The following is a 13,569-nucleotide window of genomic DNA, read 5'->3' as shown; positions in this document are numbered from 1 at the left end:
GATGTCATTGCCCTGATTCCTTTCAGAGTCCACTGCATTGATGAGAAGAGACAATTCACATTAAAGTGACCGATGGTTAATCTTACCTTACCCTCACTGTATTTGAGGATAAAGATGTGCATGCGACGAGTAATAATGCAAAGAACACTTGTGCATTCGTTCCATCATGCGGTTAAAGTGGCTAAAGCTCATTCTTCATAGAAACAATGGGTTAAATTACGGTATAAGATAACTTGACACAATACATTTGACCTTATTTTGATGTGTATGGGGGGGGGGGTCCTACTCCTACACTGGCATAAGGCCGAAGGGGTCTAGGCTGTCTGCCTCCTCGTTGTGAACGGGGATGGTGTCCATCGTGCCGATCTTCCCCATTGCGAAGTTGATGAAGACCTGGGAGGGGGGAGGTTTGTTGTTTAATGATGATCTGCATGTTCATTCACATATCTATACATGACAAACCTGTTCATCAAGCCTCATCTATCCATCCACTCAGTCATCCATTCATCCATCCATCCAACCATCCATTTTCTTTCCCAACTTGTCCATGGCCATGACACCCCACAATATGGCGGCGACCAATCCCACATGGGCGGAGTTGGGTCACTGCCAACTCAAATTAAAGTTAAAGCCAATATTCACTCTTCAAAAGCATAAACTCCTTTCTTATGTCCCACGGGCCCTATGCCAATCCACCGTGCACCCCCAACACTATACACCCTTTTTCTCCCCTTAAGGCTTCTCCTTCCTTATCAATCCTTATCTACCATCTTGTCTGTCTGGCGCGACAAACCCTCCCACCCAGGGCTCTCTCTCTCTCTGCCTCTCTCCCCCTCCACACACACACTCCTATGGCTCTCACCTCATCCAGCGTGGTCTGGCTGATTGAGAAGTGTTTGATGTGCAGAGCGTTCTTGTTGGTCTCCAGCTGGTGGAAGATGTCGGCAACTCCACCCGGAGCCACGGGCACATGGTACTCCACCATGGTGGAGTGCTGCTCCTGTTGGGGGAGAGGGGGAGGGAGAGAGAGGGAGAGGGAGAGAGAGAGGGAGAGGGAGAGGGAGAGGGAGAGGGAGAGAGAGAGAGCGGGAAGGAATGATGAGACGAGGGCATCCAGCGCAACACAAACACTGTCAAGTTAAAAGTTAAAATGTGTGTGTTGTACCTGTTAAACATGCCAACCCTGCTTACGATAATAAGCTTACGATAATAGCCTGTCATTTTTACAAGCTACGAAAAAAAGAGAGAGAGCGAGGGAAACCAAATGCTGAAATATACACAGACAATAAGTCACAGGCAGGCGTTAGTGTAAGTTGTCCAAGTAGGCACAACAAGGGAAGGGTTTCTGTGTAGGCCAGAAGCGTTCTCCAGTTCATCTAGATTTAGTGTAGCCTATGCCTCCGGAGGTGGTTTTGACAACAGTTGTCTACATCACTGGTAAAACCATCCCATCTGTTTATACAGAGAAAACATATATCTCCACATCGCAATCTCCCACCTCACAAATGAACGATTCGTGGCTGAACGGCCTTTATCATCGTGCATTTTGGGGGAACCATATCAGGGGAAGGGCGGCATTGATACAGAAGATTGCAATTGAGTTATTATTATGAATCAGTTAGCTTGCTACAATAGAGCTCTGGGGTGATGTGCTCTGCTGATTACATTCAAAGATCTTTCATGTCCTTAAAAGGCTTCCTATCTGCTCCCAAAATCCAGGCTAACAAGTAAACACCTTTGTGCTTCTGTGCGGGGCAAATCCTGCTGTCTGTATTTTTAGATTACTTAGAAACTTTAACCAGCTTATTAGTGTCGCCCAGAAATATTTAATGTGTCTGTGCGGTGAAAGAGCACTATAACCAGCTACGGGGAACCCACCTTGAGGTAGGTGCTGGGGAAGTTGAGCCGCATGAAGCTTGTGATGACATCCACATCGCAGGAGGCAAGGGCCAGGTACATCTTCACCGTGAACCCACTGCCAAACCTTGACAACAGGAATAAAGAAAGAGTACCCCACAAGGTCATTACCACTACGTGTCTGTTTGGGGGTTAGGGTGGGGGAGGGGTAGGGGGGGGTTGTGTCTGCGTGGGCGTTCAGCTGCGGCTGGAGGTCGTTCATTGGGTCGGGGAGGAGTCACTGACCTGTTCTTAATGTGCTGCAGGGAACCCAGGCACCGGAACTGACCCTTCACCATGATGGCCAGGCGGCTGCACAGAGCCTCACACTCCTCCATGCTGGGGCGGAGCAAGGTAGAGAGACAGCATGGACAGGGGGACGGAGAGGGTTAGAGAGAACGAGAGAGTAAGAGAGGTGTAAAAACAACAACAAAAGAATAGAGTGTAGACTCGCTTACGGTGGTTTGCAAAAAAGTTATTGAAGCTTTTTTGCTCAAATAAGTTCCTGACCTCAACCCTTCCAACCCAACCATTTATCTTGGTTGCATTCACGTTAACCTTGCCACTATTCATTTGTAAACATATATTTTCTGTTTCTACTTCTTGTTATCCCAAATTTCCCTCCGGCGATGAATAAAGTATCAACATTTCTTATCTTATTCTATTTATTTCTTATCTTTCCAACTTTCTATACAAACGTATCCCTCTCCAACCAAATATAACATATTAGACATCCCGTCGAGGGCCAGCATGTCCTGCCTGGTCTACCGTTATACTGTGTTGTGTGAGAAACCACTTAAAGCAACACCCCTAATTTCCTATAACGGAGTGGAAGCCGAGCGTAACTGAATGTGGTGGCCTGCTCACCTGTGAGAGGTGAGGACAACTGCACATTTCCCCTTGACCTCTTCCGAGATGATCTTCCAAAGGTGGCGTTTGGTGCGGGGGTCCATGCCTGAGCTGGGTTCATCCTGTTAAATACACAAACACGCACACATTAACGGAGAGGAGAGAGAGACACAGAGACAGACACAGAGACAGAGAGAGAGAGACAGAGACAGAGAACGAGAGAGACAGAGAACGAGAGAGAGAGAGAGAGAGAGAGAGAGAGGGACAGGGAGGAGACAGAGAACGAGAGAGAGACAGAGGGACAGATAGAGAGCGACAGGGAGAGAGACAGAGACAGAGCGAGGGGGGGATCAAACCAAGAACAATAGATGAGACGAATGGGGGAAAGAAGGAAGAAGGAAAAAAACGAGCTCCAATGTGTCAGTGGAGCGACTGAAAGATCATTCTTCCGTTTCAACGAACAAAGTGGATGAGAGGGAGGACAAGGGAAAGAACTTTATAGGGGAGACAGGAGAGCAGATAGGAAGGGAGGGGGGAATTAAGAAGGTAGATAAAGGTATGGGGAGGATGGCAGGAGGGGGTCGATAAAGACGACAGAAAGAGACGAATTAGAAAAGACATACGGACGGCAGAGACGGAGAAGGAAAAAGGGCACCGAAAGAATCAAAGAATAAATGACAATGTTTTGATGAAGCAACCAATACTATGCTTGCTCATAATAAGCCTGGCAGGCTACGCTTGTTCCACAAATTGAGGTAATGGAAAATTTGTCATACTTTCTGAAAGTCAAAGAAAACATATTTGAGAGGAATGGGAGAAAGATTATGAATTTATACGGCGACTATATGTGAATGCGTAATTTAAATTGGATAATATTTATGTAATATCAATGAAAATCTTTTTTTATTTTATTTTGTCTATTAACCTGTGAACAGCAATGAAAGTAAAAAAAAAAACAGTAGTCAAGCTAGAAACCTGGTTCCACCTTTAAAACGTTTGGAATAACAAGCTATTATTGCGTTGAGGGGGGGGGTTGTGCGCGCGTGCGTGCGTGCGTGTGTGTGTGTGTGTGTGTGTGTGTGTGTGTGTGTGTGTGTGTGTGTGTGTGTGTGTGTGTGGTGGGGGTGTTGGGGGGGGGGGGTTAAACGGGTACAGATGTCCCCTCACCAGGAGCAGGATCTGCGGATGTCCGATGAGAGCCAGTGCGGTGGAGAGCTTCCGACGGGTGCCACAGCTGTAGCCCTCGGTGACGGCGTCCCGGTGGGACACCAGCTCCAGCTTCCTCAACAAGTGGTTCACCACCTGGGGGGAGGAGTAGGAGGAGGAGGAGGAGGAGGAGGAGGAGGAGGAGGAGGAGGAGGAGGATGGCAAAATTCAAAGGCTTAACATGACAACACCGAGGAACAAGCCGGAGCACAGCTGGAGCGCTGTTAAGAACTCCTAAACACAGTGCTACTCTGTCTCCCCCGTTCCTGGGGGAAGTAAGGTTGTTGTGTGACAGCGGGGGGGGGGGGGGGGTGAGTTGGTGTAACAATGGTGATGGTGGAAAAGAGTGAACGGCAAACGCATTGTTATGCATGTTTGAGCACTAAAGCGGCGTGGGTTGTTGAAAAAGAAAAAGGAACAATAAAAAGGCTTTGATGCATTGGAATGCATTGATCTTGATTCAACCAATGCGCATGCATGGGTTGTTGTTATTTCGTTGATATTCCGGTAGTACTGAGTTTATTGTATTGTTTTATTAGAATGTACATTTCTTACAAACTCATAATATAATAACAACAACAAACCCCACACACCCCTGTGCCTTTCCCCTTTGATGATGCATGCTCATAACGCTTCACCAAAGTGCATGTCCATGCCAAAGGACCCCCATTATGGGCACTGGGCAGTCTTATGATCTGCAGTCCAGCCTACTGTCAGTGGGAGACGACCCAGAGAGCTGACGACCTCGCGGCTCTATATATATCCTCATCTCCAGCAAATCTGCCCACCCCTGACGCTTGCACCATTACGGCCATTGTTGTCATCCCAATGACTGAAGCGAGAGGAGCCGTATCGACTGAAGCCGCGGTGATTAGACGCAGCCACATCCATTTCAGTGCCTGATTGTGCTCGCATGCATGTGAATGTGTGTGTGTGTGTTTGTGTGTGTGCGTGTGAGTATATGCATGTGTGAGTGCTCCGATAATTATGTGTGGTTGTGTATATGTGAGTGCGTGTTTCAATTAGAGGGTGATTAAGCGTGTGTGTTTGTGTGCATGTCAGTGCGTGTATGTTTCTATTAGTGTTTTTACGTGAGACTGTCAGAGCTTATCACAATTGCAATTTGGTCCAGCCGTCGCACTAAAATCGTTCTTGCAGAAGAAGGCTATTTTGCTGTTCAGCGCAGTTAACGTTGTAAATTCATTTTTATTTTGTCGTTATCTTTGGATCGTTCCCGCCAGCCACGTTCCACAATAAAAAAAAAGACTTAAAGTAAATGGAATGAGAACGGACTGCAGTTTTCAGTAGTGTAAGAAAAGGCACCGAAAAAGGCTCCGGTATGTACAAAATCTCCCAGGATCAGGAGAATTGATTTAAATGGTAATCCCCCTGCACTGACACAACATCATCTTAATCTCCAGCAAGCCCGGATCCCACAAGCTGATAGCGAATGCCTTGAGCTGCTCTTTATTTCTATTTTTACCACAAGCGCTAACTTTCAGCGCACATCAATCAATGACCAAGCGGTACCTATTAAGCCCGAGAGTGGAAACCAGCGTGTTCCATTTTTACACACCGGCATCTCGTGCCTTTACAGCAATGTTTTGCTAGGCTGTTTTTTTTTTTTTTCACAGTGCTGCTGCAAAGACACATTTCCGGAAAAGCAGTAAAAGGTTATATGTGGTTGTTAACGACCGTACCCCATCAATCTCCCGCTTGGAGATGCCGCGGATGCGGGCATAGAAGTACAGGTGTTCCTTCCCAGTGAGTAGGTTGTCCAGGGCGTCCACTTGGGGACAGTAACCAATGTTTATGCCCTGGTCACGGCACTCCATGATGTCCACCATGCGCCTGGAGGCAGAGGGATAAAAAACAAAGCATGAATAAGAGTCATATTTCTCCTTCCAATCGTCCACGGGCACCGGGACAGATGGAGGAAATATGTGCAGGTGAACCCGTTGGCCCTGCACTGTGCCGTCCACGGAGTAGCCAACATTTATTGGCATAAAGAGCAGTCACCTGCTTTTTTCATTTTTTCATTCTCCCTGGAAAAATGAATCATTTCCACTTTACTAGTCTGAGTTATGTCTACTCTGTGTTGGTCTCTGCTATGCATTGGAATGTGGGGGGGGGGGGGGGGAAGAAGCACAAAACTCAATTTACCGATAAGCGGCTGAAAGTAATTTCTCTCGGAGGATCAATAAAGTACATACCTTATCTATATATCTACAGTATATATCTGTGATCCAGATCCGTGCTTTACCACTGTAACAAACTGAGGTCATCACTTCCTGGTGGGAAGTTGACCCACCTGCTATAGCTTAATTTCTTTCCATATAAAAATAATTGAAGTAATATTTCAGAATCACACACGTTTTGGTGCTGCTACTGCCACTAAAAGGTTGGAGAGATTTAACTAGCCCACCACCAAATTGAAATCATAACCATTATCCCTCTACGGCGACCGTTTCCATCCACTTTAGGAGATTTAAGCTCATGTTTCACATTAAAGTTGATATGTATATTATTGCATAGTATATTAAAGGATATTAGCAGATGAGCCTGAAGCATGACTCACGTCATTATGAGTGGACGTAAAATAGCCTGGATTAAAATATGCATTGCATTGACTCAGCATTGACCGAGTCAGCCGCCCTCATACCCGTCAACATCCTTGATCTGCGCGGTTCCGTCGGTGGGACTGACGTCTCCGGTCAGCATCTTGAAGGTAGTGGTCTTTCCGGCTCCATTCACGCCAAGCAGGCCAAAGCACTGAGGACGATGCACCAGGAAAAGGAGGACACTGATGAGTTGACGCTCAGTGGCAGAAGGTTTGAATGGGTTTTGGATGCAGATTTGTTGTAACCACCACATTTATAGTGTATGAAGTTGTATTAATTAAGAAGCATCGTGTATAACTCATTGGGGAAGTGAGTGTTTACAATTTTTAAAAGTATGGTCTTTGTTATGGATTTCCACTTGCAAAGCAAAGCATATTTTATATGTTTTTCCATTTTCTTAAACCATGCAGTCTAATCAATTTCCAGGAAACGTAGTAATTCATTGTAAGGATGAATCACATACTACATAGATAAAATTTGAATCAACAAAAGAGAAAGACACTTAGTCTTCTCTGGCAAATTGGTTGTTGGTTTTTTTTTGTGTCATATAATTGTTTTAATACATTTTAATTGAATAGTCTTGTTTGTATGAACCATTAAAAAGTAGCAGGAGAGGTCCTCTTCAGAGCAGAATATCAATTCAAGTATTCCTTATTAAAACCATAAAGTACAGGTCATTATTGTCGGGAAAGCATTACAAAACCTTTGCAACCTGTGTTTCTTATTATATTATTAATATATATATACTTATATTATGTTATTACATTGGCATCAACTAATGTCCCTTTCCACTGGATTTCCTGTTTGGTTGCTCTTCCAAACCGGTGACTAACCCTTCCTCGGCCATATTGCATCCTAACAAAAACACATTCCCAATGTGCCTGTCCGTAAAATGTTTTCAATTGGACCTGTGTCAAAGGAAAGGAATATCTTAAACGGGTCGCCTGCAACGCAAACGAGGTCGCAGAGGAATACTGGCTTATAAAAGAGGATAGTAAACTACTGCTAACGACTTCACCGGGACACATTATGGGCAGTTATAGCTGCGCTCTTAAACAATATTGTGGGAAAAAGACGTACAACAACACAAGGAGCTTTTAAGACCTCAAAACGGGGGACCTAAATAAGGGGTCGGAACTAGTGATCGACAGATATATGTAACATTTGTTATCATCATTGTGTCATTTTTATGATGTAAATTGAGGGAGGCTTAGCCTCCCAAATTTACAGGTGTGGAAATGTAGGTCTGGAAATCCAGACCTACATCTAGAAAGCTGGAGGGTCTGGCAACGAGTAATTAAAATGGCCCAACTCGAGGGGCCGCACCAAGCATGCATTTGAAAATAGCAGAAGAATAAAAGGGGTGACGTATCCAGACCAGTGGAGCTAACCAATAGATAAGACTCTTGACGTATCCGGTCGGTAAAACAGCAACGCTTTTGGCCCGCCTATATTGATACATCGATGTGATTGATTAATGTTCTGGGCCAGGGGATGCCCAGTAAAATACACAAGTATATTGCTCGTTCCCAGAGTGTCTCGCTGAGCAAATTCAAATTGTGCTCTTGTGAGAACTCTGGATTTCCAGGGTAGCATCGGTTCCAAATATTGGCTCAAGAAAATCGGCATCGGCGTATCGGTTATCGGCTAAGGCTGATGAAAAAAAAATCGGTATCGGCCCTAAAAAACCCAAACGGTCGATCCCTAGTCGGAACCCGCGGCCTCAAACAAACAGAGTAAACAAAAGGAGGTAAGCGTGCCGGGGGCTCACCTCGCCGGCGGGGATGCCCAGGGACACCTGGTTGACAGCGTGGACCTTCTTGTTGAGGTACTGGTAGACCTTGGAGAGGCGGCAGACTTGCAGGAGGTCAGAGTTGGCCTCGCCGCTGGAGACGCGGGCGTGCTCCGCCGTCACGTCCTCGTCCTCGCCGTCCTGGCCGTCCTGGCCGTCCTGGCCGTCGACCGCCACCGGGGGCAGCACTCTCTTGCCCATGGTCAGACGCCTGAGGACAGGGAGGAAGGAGGAGGGAAGGAAGGAAAGGGAGGACGGAAGGGAGGGAGGGAATAGGATAGAGCCCGAGTGTTTATCGTGCATACTTTTGAGACACTTTCAATCAGGGTCGAATCAGGGGAGAGGGAAAGGGTAGGTTCCTGGATCATTCTGTGCCAGCAGACTGTGTGTATGTCAGTCTAAACTAGGTGTACAAAATGATTGTGTTTTCAAAAGCAACATGGAAAGTGTGAATATTGCTGTAGTTTTGCTTTAGCTTTACTGATTGCCGGTGAACCCACACAACATCAGTTGTGTGGTTGTTAAATTCCAAGAGTTCCATCATATGGAGGGATGTGAAACAGTATTTTGAATTGTAAAACCAAATAGAATGCTGAGAGAATAGATTAGGCGAGAAAAGTTTTTCCTTCTCTGAACCAATTTGATGCCAGTGAAGGGCTCTGCACTGGTAGAGCTGAATAAATCTGACAGGGCCAGGATAGAATTCAAACGGATTCCATGTCCTACGACTGGATTAGAGGGATTTTTGGTCTTTATGAGAGGATTTTATAATTTTCCCTTTGACGGTTCCCAGATTGTGATAAAACCATCATGCTGTAAGTCTATCACAACCAAGTACTTCCAATGCATTGCATTACTTGATCTAAAATACAAAGGCTCCTTAACTCCTCGTTAAACATTCAAATTATTTGTGAGAAATGTGAAACCATCTGTTGAAAGCCCAGTATATACAGTGGGTGTTTGCCCTTGGCATGTTCCCATGTTATTAAAGTTGACCAACAACAACAACAACAACAACAACGACCATTCCATTCCCATGTGCGTCCACAGAGACTCTCAAGCCGAAGCTGTACATTGACATGCAATCTGTGCAACTTCGATATAAAGAAGACAGAAAGACGGGCATTTCATGAATATGTATTCGAAGTTAAGGACGAAAACAATAAAAAAAAAACATCTTTCCATTAATAATTCATGAGTTTATTAATTTTGTAGTCCCTTCGCGTCCTAAAAAATCCCCCGGAGCAAAAGTGCTTAGGTAACCGGAGGGCACGGGGGGATACAGGGGGGGGGGGGGGGGGGGGGAGTGAGAGTGAGGGGGAGTGGGGGTGGGCTGGGGGGGGGTGGGGGGGCGGCGGCGGCGTTGGCTCTCACCAGACTTTGCGGATGAGACCCCTGTTCAACAGCAGCCGCAGTGCGAAGAACACCAGGCCCTGCAGGAAGGCGGACAGGAACACCGGGCCCAGGCCGGCGGCCGAGAAGGGCTCCCTGTAGGCGTCCACGCCGTAGCCGCTGAGCAGCTGCACCTCCATGTTGTTCCGCGCCAGCTCCATCAGCCCATTGCCGAAGCTGAACTGGGGGAAGACGAGCAGGCCCCGGCTCAGACGCTTGTAGAGCAGCTGGATGGCCTGTGGGGGTGGTGGTGGTGGTGGAGGGGGGGGAGGGAGAGGGAGAGACAAATGGTATTTAAGATCAGGCGGAGAGAGAGGGAGGGTGTAAGAGTGATGAGGAGGAGAGGGGGAGAGACACTGAGAGACTGATAGAGAGAGAGTGATGAGGGAAGAGGACAGAGACAAATACTATTATCAATCAGGGAGAGAGAGAAGAGAGAGAGGGATGAGGCTGACAAGAGACATACAAATACTATTAAAGATCAGAGAGAGAGATAGAGACTGACAGAGAGAGTAGGAATAGGCAAAAAGGAAATCACCAAGCTATTGAATGTTGAAGTTGGAAGCTATAGATGTTTTCATTGACAATGTCAAGTCTTTAAATAATCACATCAACAGGTGTCGGACTCCGATGTGCATTTTCCAAAACAATCAATTAATAAGGAATCCAGCGAACAGTGGCCAGAATAAATATAAATACTAAAAGATACATAAATATATTAAAAAAGGACCACCACTGTGTCATGTTCTCCAGATCTTGTTTGAATGAGCAGCAAAAGCAAGGTTTCCATAACCAAATCTGTTTTGAATCCACCGTAGCCCATAACCACACAAAACCCAGCATAAATAATTGTATTGTGTATTCCCTTGCTATCGTATTCAATGGGGCCCATTCTTCTAATGTGTTGTGTCGCGTCTGACCTCTGTGTCGGTGACTGTGATTTGACTCATGAAGAAGAGGATGGAGGTGGGCAACACGGTATTGATGCTGATGAAGAGGTTGATGCACACGTAGCTGATGAAGGCCATCTCTGCATCCTTGAAGACTCCCGCGAGGAGGTACATCCAGGGGAAGGTGGAAAACCTGAGGAGTTGTTCAGGAGAGCGTTGTAAGTCTCGTCCGTTTAGGGTTTAGCTGATCAGCAATGGACCTTATGCATCCGGTTGGTTGTGTGAAGTAAGTAAGGGGAAAAAATGATATAATGCCTGAGCACATATGTACCGTATATATATGTGTATGAATATATTATGGATTGATATGCTAAGCCTGACAGCATGAACAGGTTTTCATCATCATCATCATCATCATCATCATCATCATCATCATCATCATCATCATCATCATCATCATCATCATCTTCCTCCACATCAACATCATCATCATCCTCCTCCTCATCAATAGATCACTACAACTGTTGAGGAACTGACGCGGGCGTCAAGAGTATAATTAATACTGTACTTCTTTTCTTTGGAATAAGATGCAGAAAATGGAGCAGCAAGAAATGGTTCTTATCACCAGGACAAGACACTCAATGAGGCTACATGGCTGGATTAAGGCTCAACCAAAAATAGTATGCTTGTTCAATTGCTGGTTTTTCCAAGACCGTCATCGAGAAACAGAGAACAACAGGCTGACCAGGAGGGAGCAAGAGAGAAAGAGAGAGCGAAAGAGAGTGAGAGCGAGAGAAATAAAGAGAGGGAGAAGAGGAGCAAGATATGGAGAGGGAGAGAGAAAGAGGGAGAGATGGAGGGGGAAAGATTGAGACACACATACATAAAACGAAAGCTAGAGAGAGAGCGCGAGCGAGAGAGTGAGAGAGAGAGATTGATAGTGACAGAGCCAAGACAGAGAGTCTACCTCAAATGCTACCTAAACCTCCCCCCTCCCACACACACACACCCCCACACACACACACACACACACACACACAGACACACACATGGACGCACACACACACACACACACACACACACACACACACACACACACACACGTAAGATGCTTTGCAGGCAGACTGTGTGTGCCAAGCCATGATGTGGAACAGCAGAAGCAGGCAAGCTGCAAAGCCGCCTGGCCCAGGTGGGACCAAGCGGGCGGGGAAGGCAGTGGGGCCACGTGCTGCGCCCGGTGCAGCAGTGTGATTATTCATGGCCCGAGGAAGGAGACATCTGGCTGATAAACGAGGGGACAGAGTGCTGAGCTGGCCTCCTACAGCCCCTGCAGGCCCTCCAGAGTGCCACAGGAGGTGGGCCACGCTTACCGTACAACTCCTAAGCTCCTGGCCGTGTGTGTGTGTGTGTGTGTGTGTGTGTGTGTGTGTGTGTGTGTGTGTGTGTGTGTGTGTGTGTGTGAGCCTGTGTGGGTTTGTGTGTGGCTGTGTGTGAGTGTGTGAGTGTCTGGGTGTTTGGGTTCCACTCAACAATCACTCTGCTTGTTCCCGATCTGGATCACGTGTCATTGCCCAGGTTTTTGTCTCAAGGCGTGTCAAATGTTTTGTTTATTTGAAACGTAGCAATGTGTTCATAAGAATAAGGATACGTTGTGTTATTGTGGGTTTTTCTTCCCGAACAGAAAATATCTTTGATCACGAGAGGGACATTTTTTACTTGGCCTGCAATGGCTTATCAACAACACACCTGGTTGCCTTTTAACATAGGACAAATGCATATCAATGTTTTGTAATTGATTCCTTTATCGTTAACTTAAGGTGACTAAAAACGAAAAGATATCATTCATTTCCACTCTCCTCAGATTGTCTAACACATGCTCGACCATTGCGATGCGAGGTCCATCCAAACACCGACCCAATGCAGGAACGCACACACACACACACACACACATAATACAGACATAATACGGCACTGACCCGAAGAGCACCAGGAGCAGGGTGACGGCGGACAGATTCTGCCTGTCTGTGAATGCCGGGATTTGGAAGGCTGCAATCACAGCCACGGTCAGGAACACCGGGATGAGGTACAGCGTCTAGAGGGGGCGAGAGAGAGAGAGAGAGAGAAAAAGAGAGACAGAGAGAGGGAAACAGACAGAGAAAAGCATGGAGGGAGAGAGGGTGAGTCAGGAAAAAGCTTTGAAGGAGTTGAAATGAATGATGGAAGGTCATTTTAGAAGATGATGTGTATGATTTGAGAAAATGGCTCTTAATTGTGAATGAGGGTTAATAATTGTGAATAAGGGTTCATTTAGATTTATCCGATTGTTTTAGAGTGCGTTTCAAAGGGTACTCTGCCATTTCTTGGTTGAATCGCCGACATGTTTTGTGAGGCTGATATGATTGACGATTGCTTAATTAAATTAAATGTGTGGGTAATGCTGGCTGTATAGTTGAAATGGGAACACTTCACCGGGGCACATCCACATTTGCTGCCTCCGTTGCATGTGTGTGGTTGTGCGTGCATGCGTGTGTGCGAGCGTGTTCTCCTGACATGATTACTTTTGAACGCACGATCAGCCAACTGCAATGACCAAATATGGGCCCCCTTCGGGAATTCTTTTTTTATATTGTAGACCCAAAATAAACTCTGCGCGACATGCGCGTGACAGGGCGAGGGTGAAGGAAGTAGACGGGGCGGTCACCATGTCGTAGAGGAAGTTGACGGTCCAATACAGGGGCTCCCCGATCCCGGAGATGTGCTGCATCCGCTTGGCGCCGCTGTGGTGCTCATGGACCTCGTAGATGGCGAAGCTGGACGTGGTGATGGCGTAGCCCGTCATCACGCAGATGGCCACCAGGAGCTGGATCAGCCCGAGCACACTTGAGTAAAAACACATACAAACACACACACGCGCACAAACACA

At 46.4% G+C, this 13,569-nt stretch overlaps 1 protein-coding gene across 1 annotated transcript in view; it reads right to left on the bottom strand.

The window, feature by feature from the left end:
- Positions 1-270: 270 nt before the first annotated feature.
- abca12 (ATP-binding cassette, sub-family A (ABC1), member 12) overlaps positions 271-13,569 on the bottom strand; it is a 58,672-nt gene continuing 45,373 nt past the window's right edge. Inside the window, exons 45-57 of the mRNA XM_056579252.1 lie at positions 13,348-13,525; positions 12,623-12,738; positions 10,677-10,839; positions 9,739-9,992; positions 8,344-8,575; positions 6,614-6,723; positions 5,652-5,802; positions 3,913-4,047; positions 2,764-2,867; positions 2,143-2,235; positions 1,879-1,984; positions 863-1,000; positions 271-393 (exon numbers count right to left, since the gene is read on the bottom strand). Of these exons, the coding sequence (XP_056435227.1) occupies positions 289-393; positions 863-1,000; positions 1,879-1,984; positions 2,143-2,235; positions 2,764-2,867; positions 3,913-4,047; positions 5,652-5,802; positions 6,614-6,723; positions 8,344-8,575; positions 9,739-9,992; positions 10,677-10,839; positions 12,623-12,738; positions 13,348-13,525 (1,885 nt within the window). The 3' untranslated portion in view covers positions 271-288. The remainder of the gene's footprint in view (positions 394-862; positions 1,001-1,878; positions 1,985-2,142; positions 2,236-2,763; positions 2,868-3,912; positions 4,048-5,651; positions 5,803-6,613; positions 6,724-8,343; positions 8,576-9,738; positions 9,993-10,676; positions 10,840-12,622; positions 12,739-13,347; positions 13,526-13,569) is intronic.

Source organism: Gadus chalcogrammus, chromosome 20, assembly GCF_026213295.1.
Source record: "Gadus chalcogrammus isolate NIFS_2021 chromosome 20, NIFS_Gcha_1.0, whole genome shotgun sequence".
NCBI classification, from domain to species: Eukaryota; Metazoa; Chordata; class Actinopteri; order Gadiformes; family Gadidae; genus Gadus; species Gadus chalcogrammus.
This window is presented reverse-complemented; position numbering and strand designations above follow the sequence as displayed.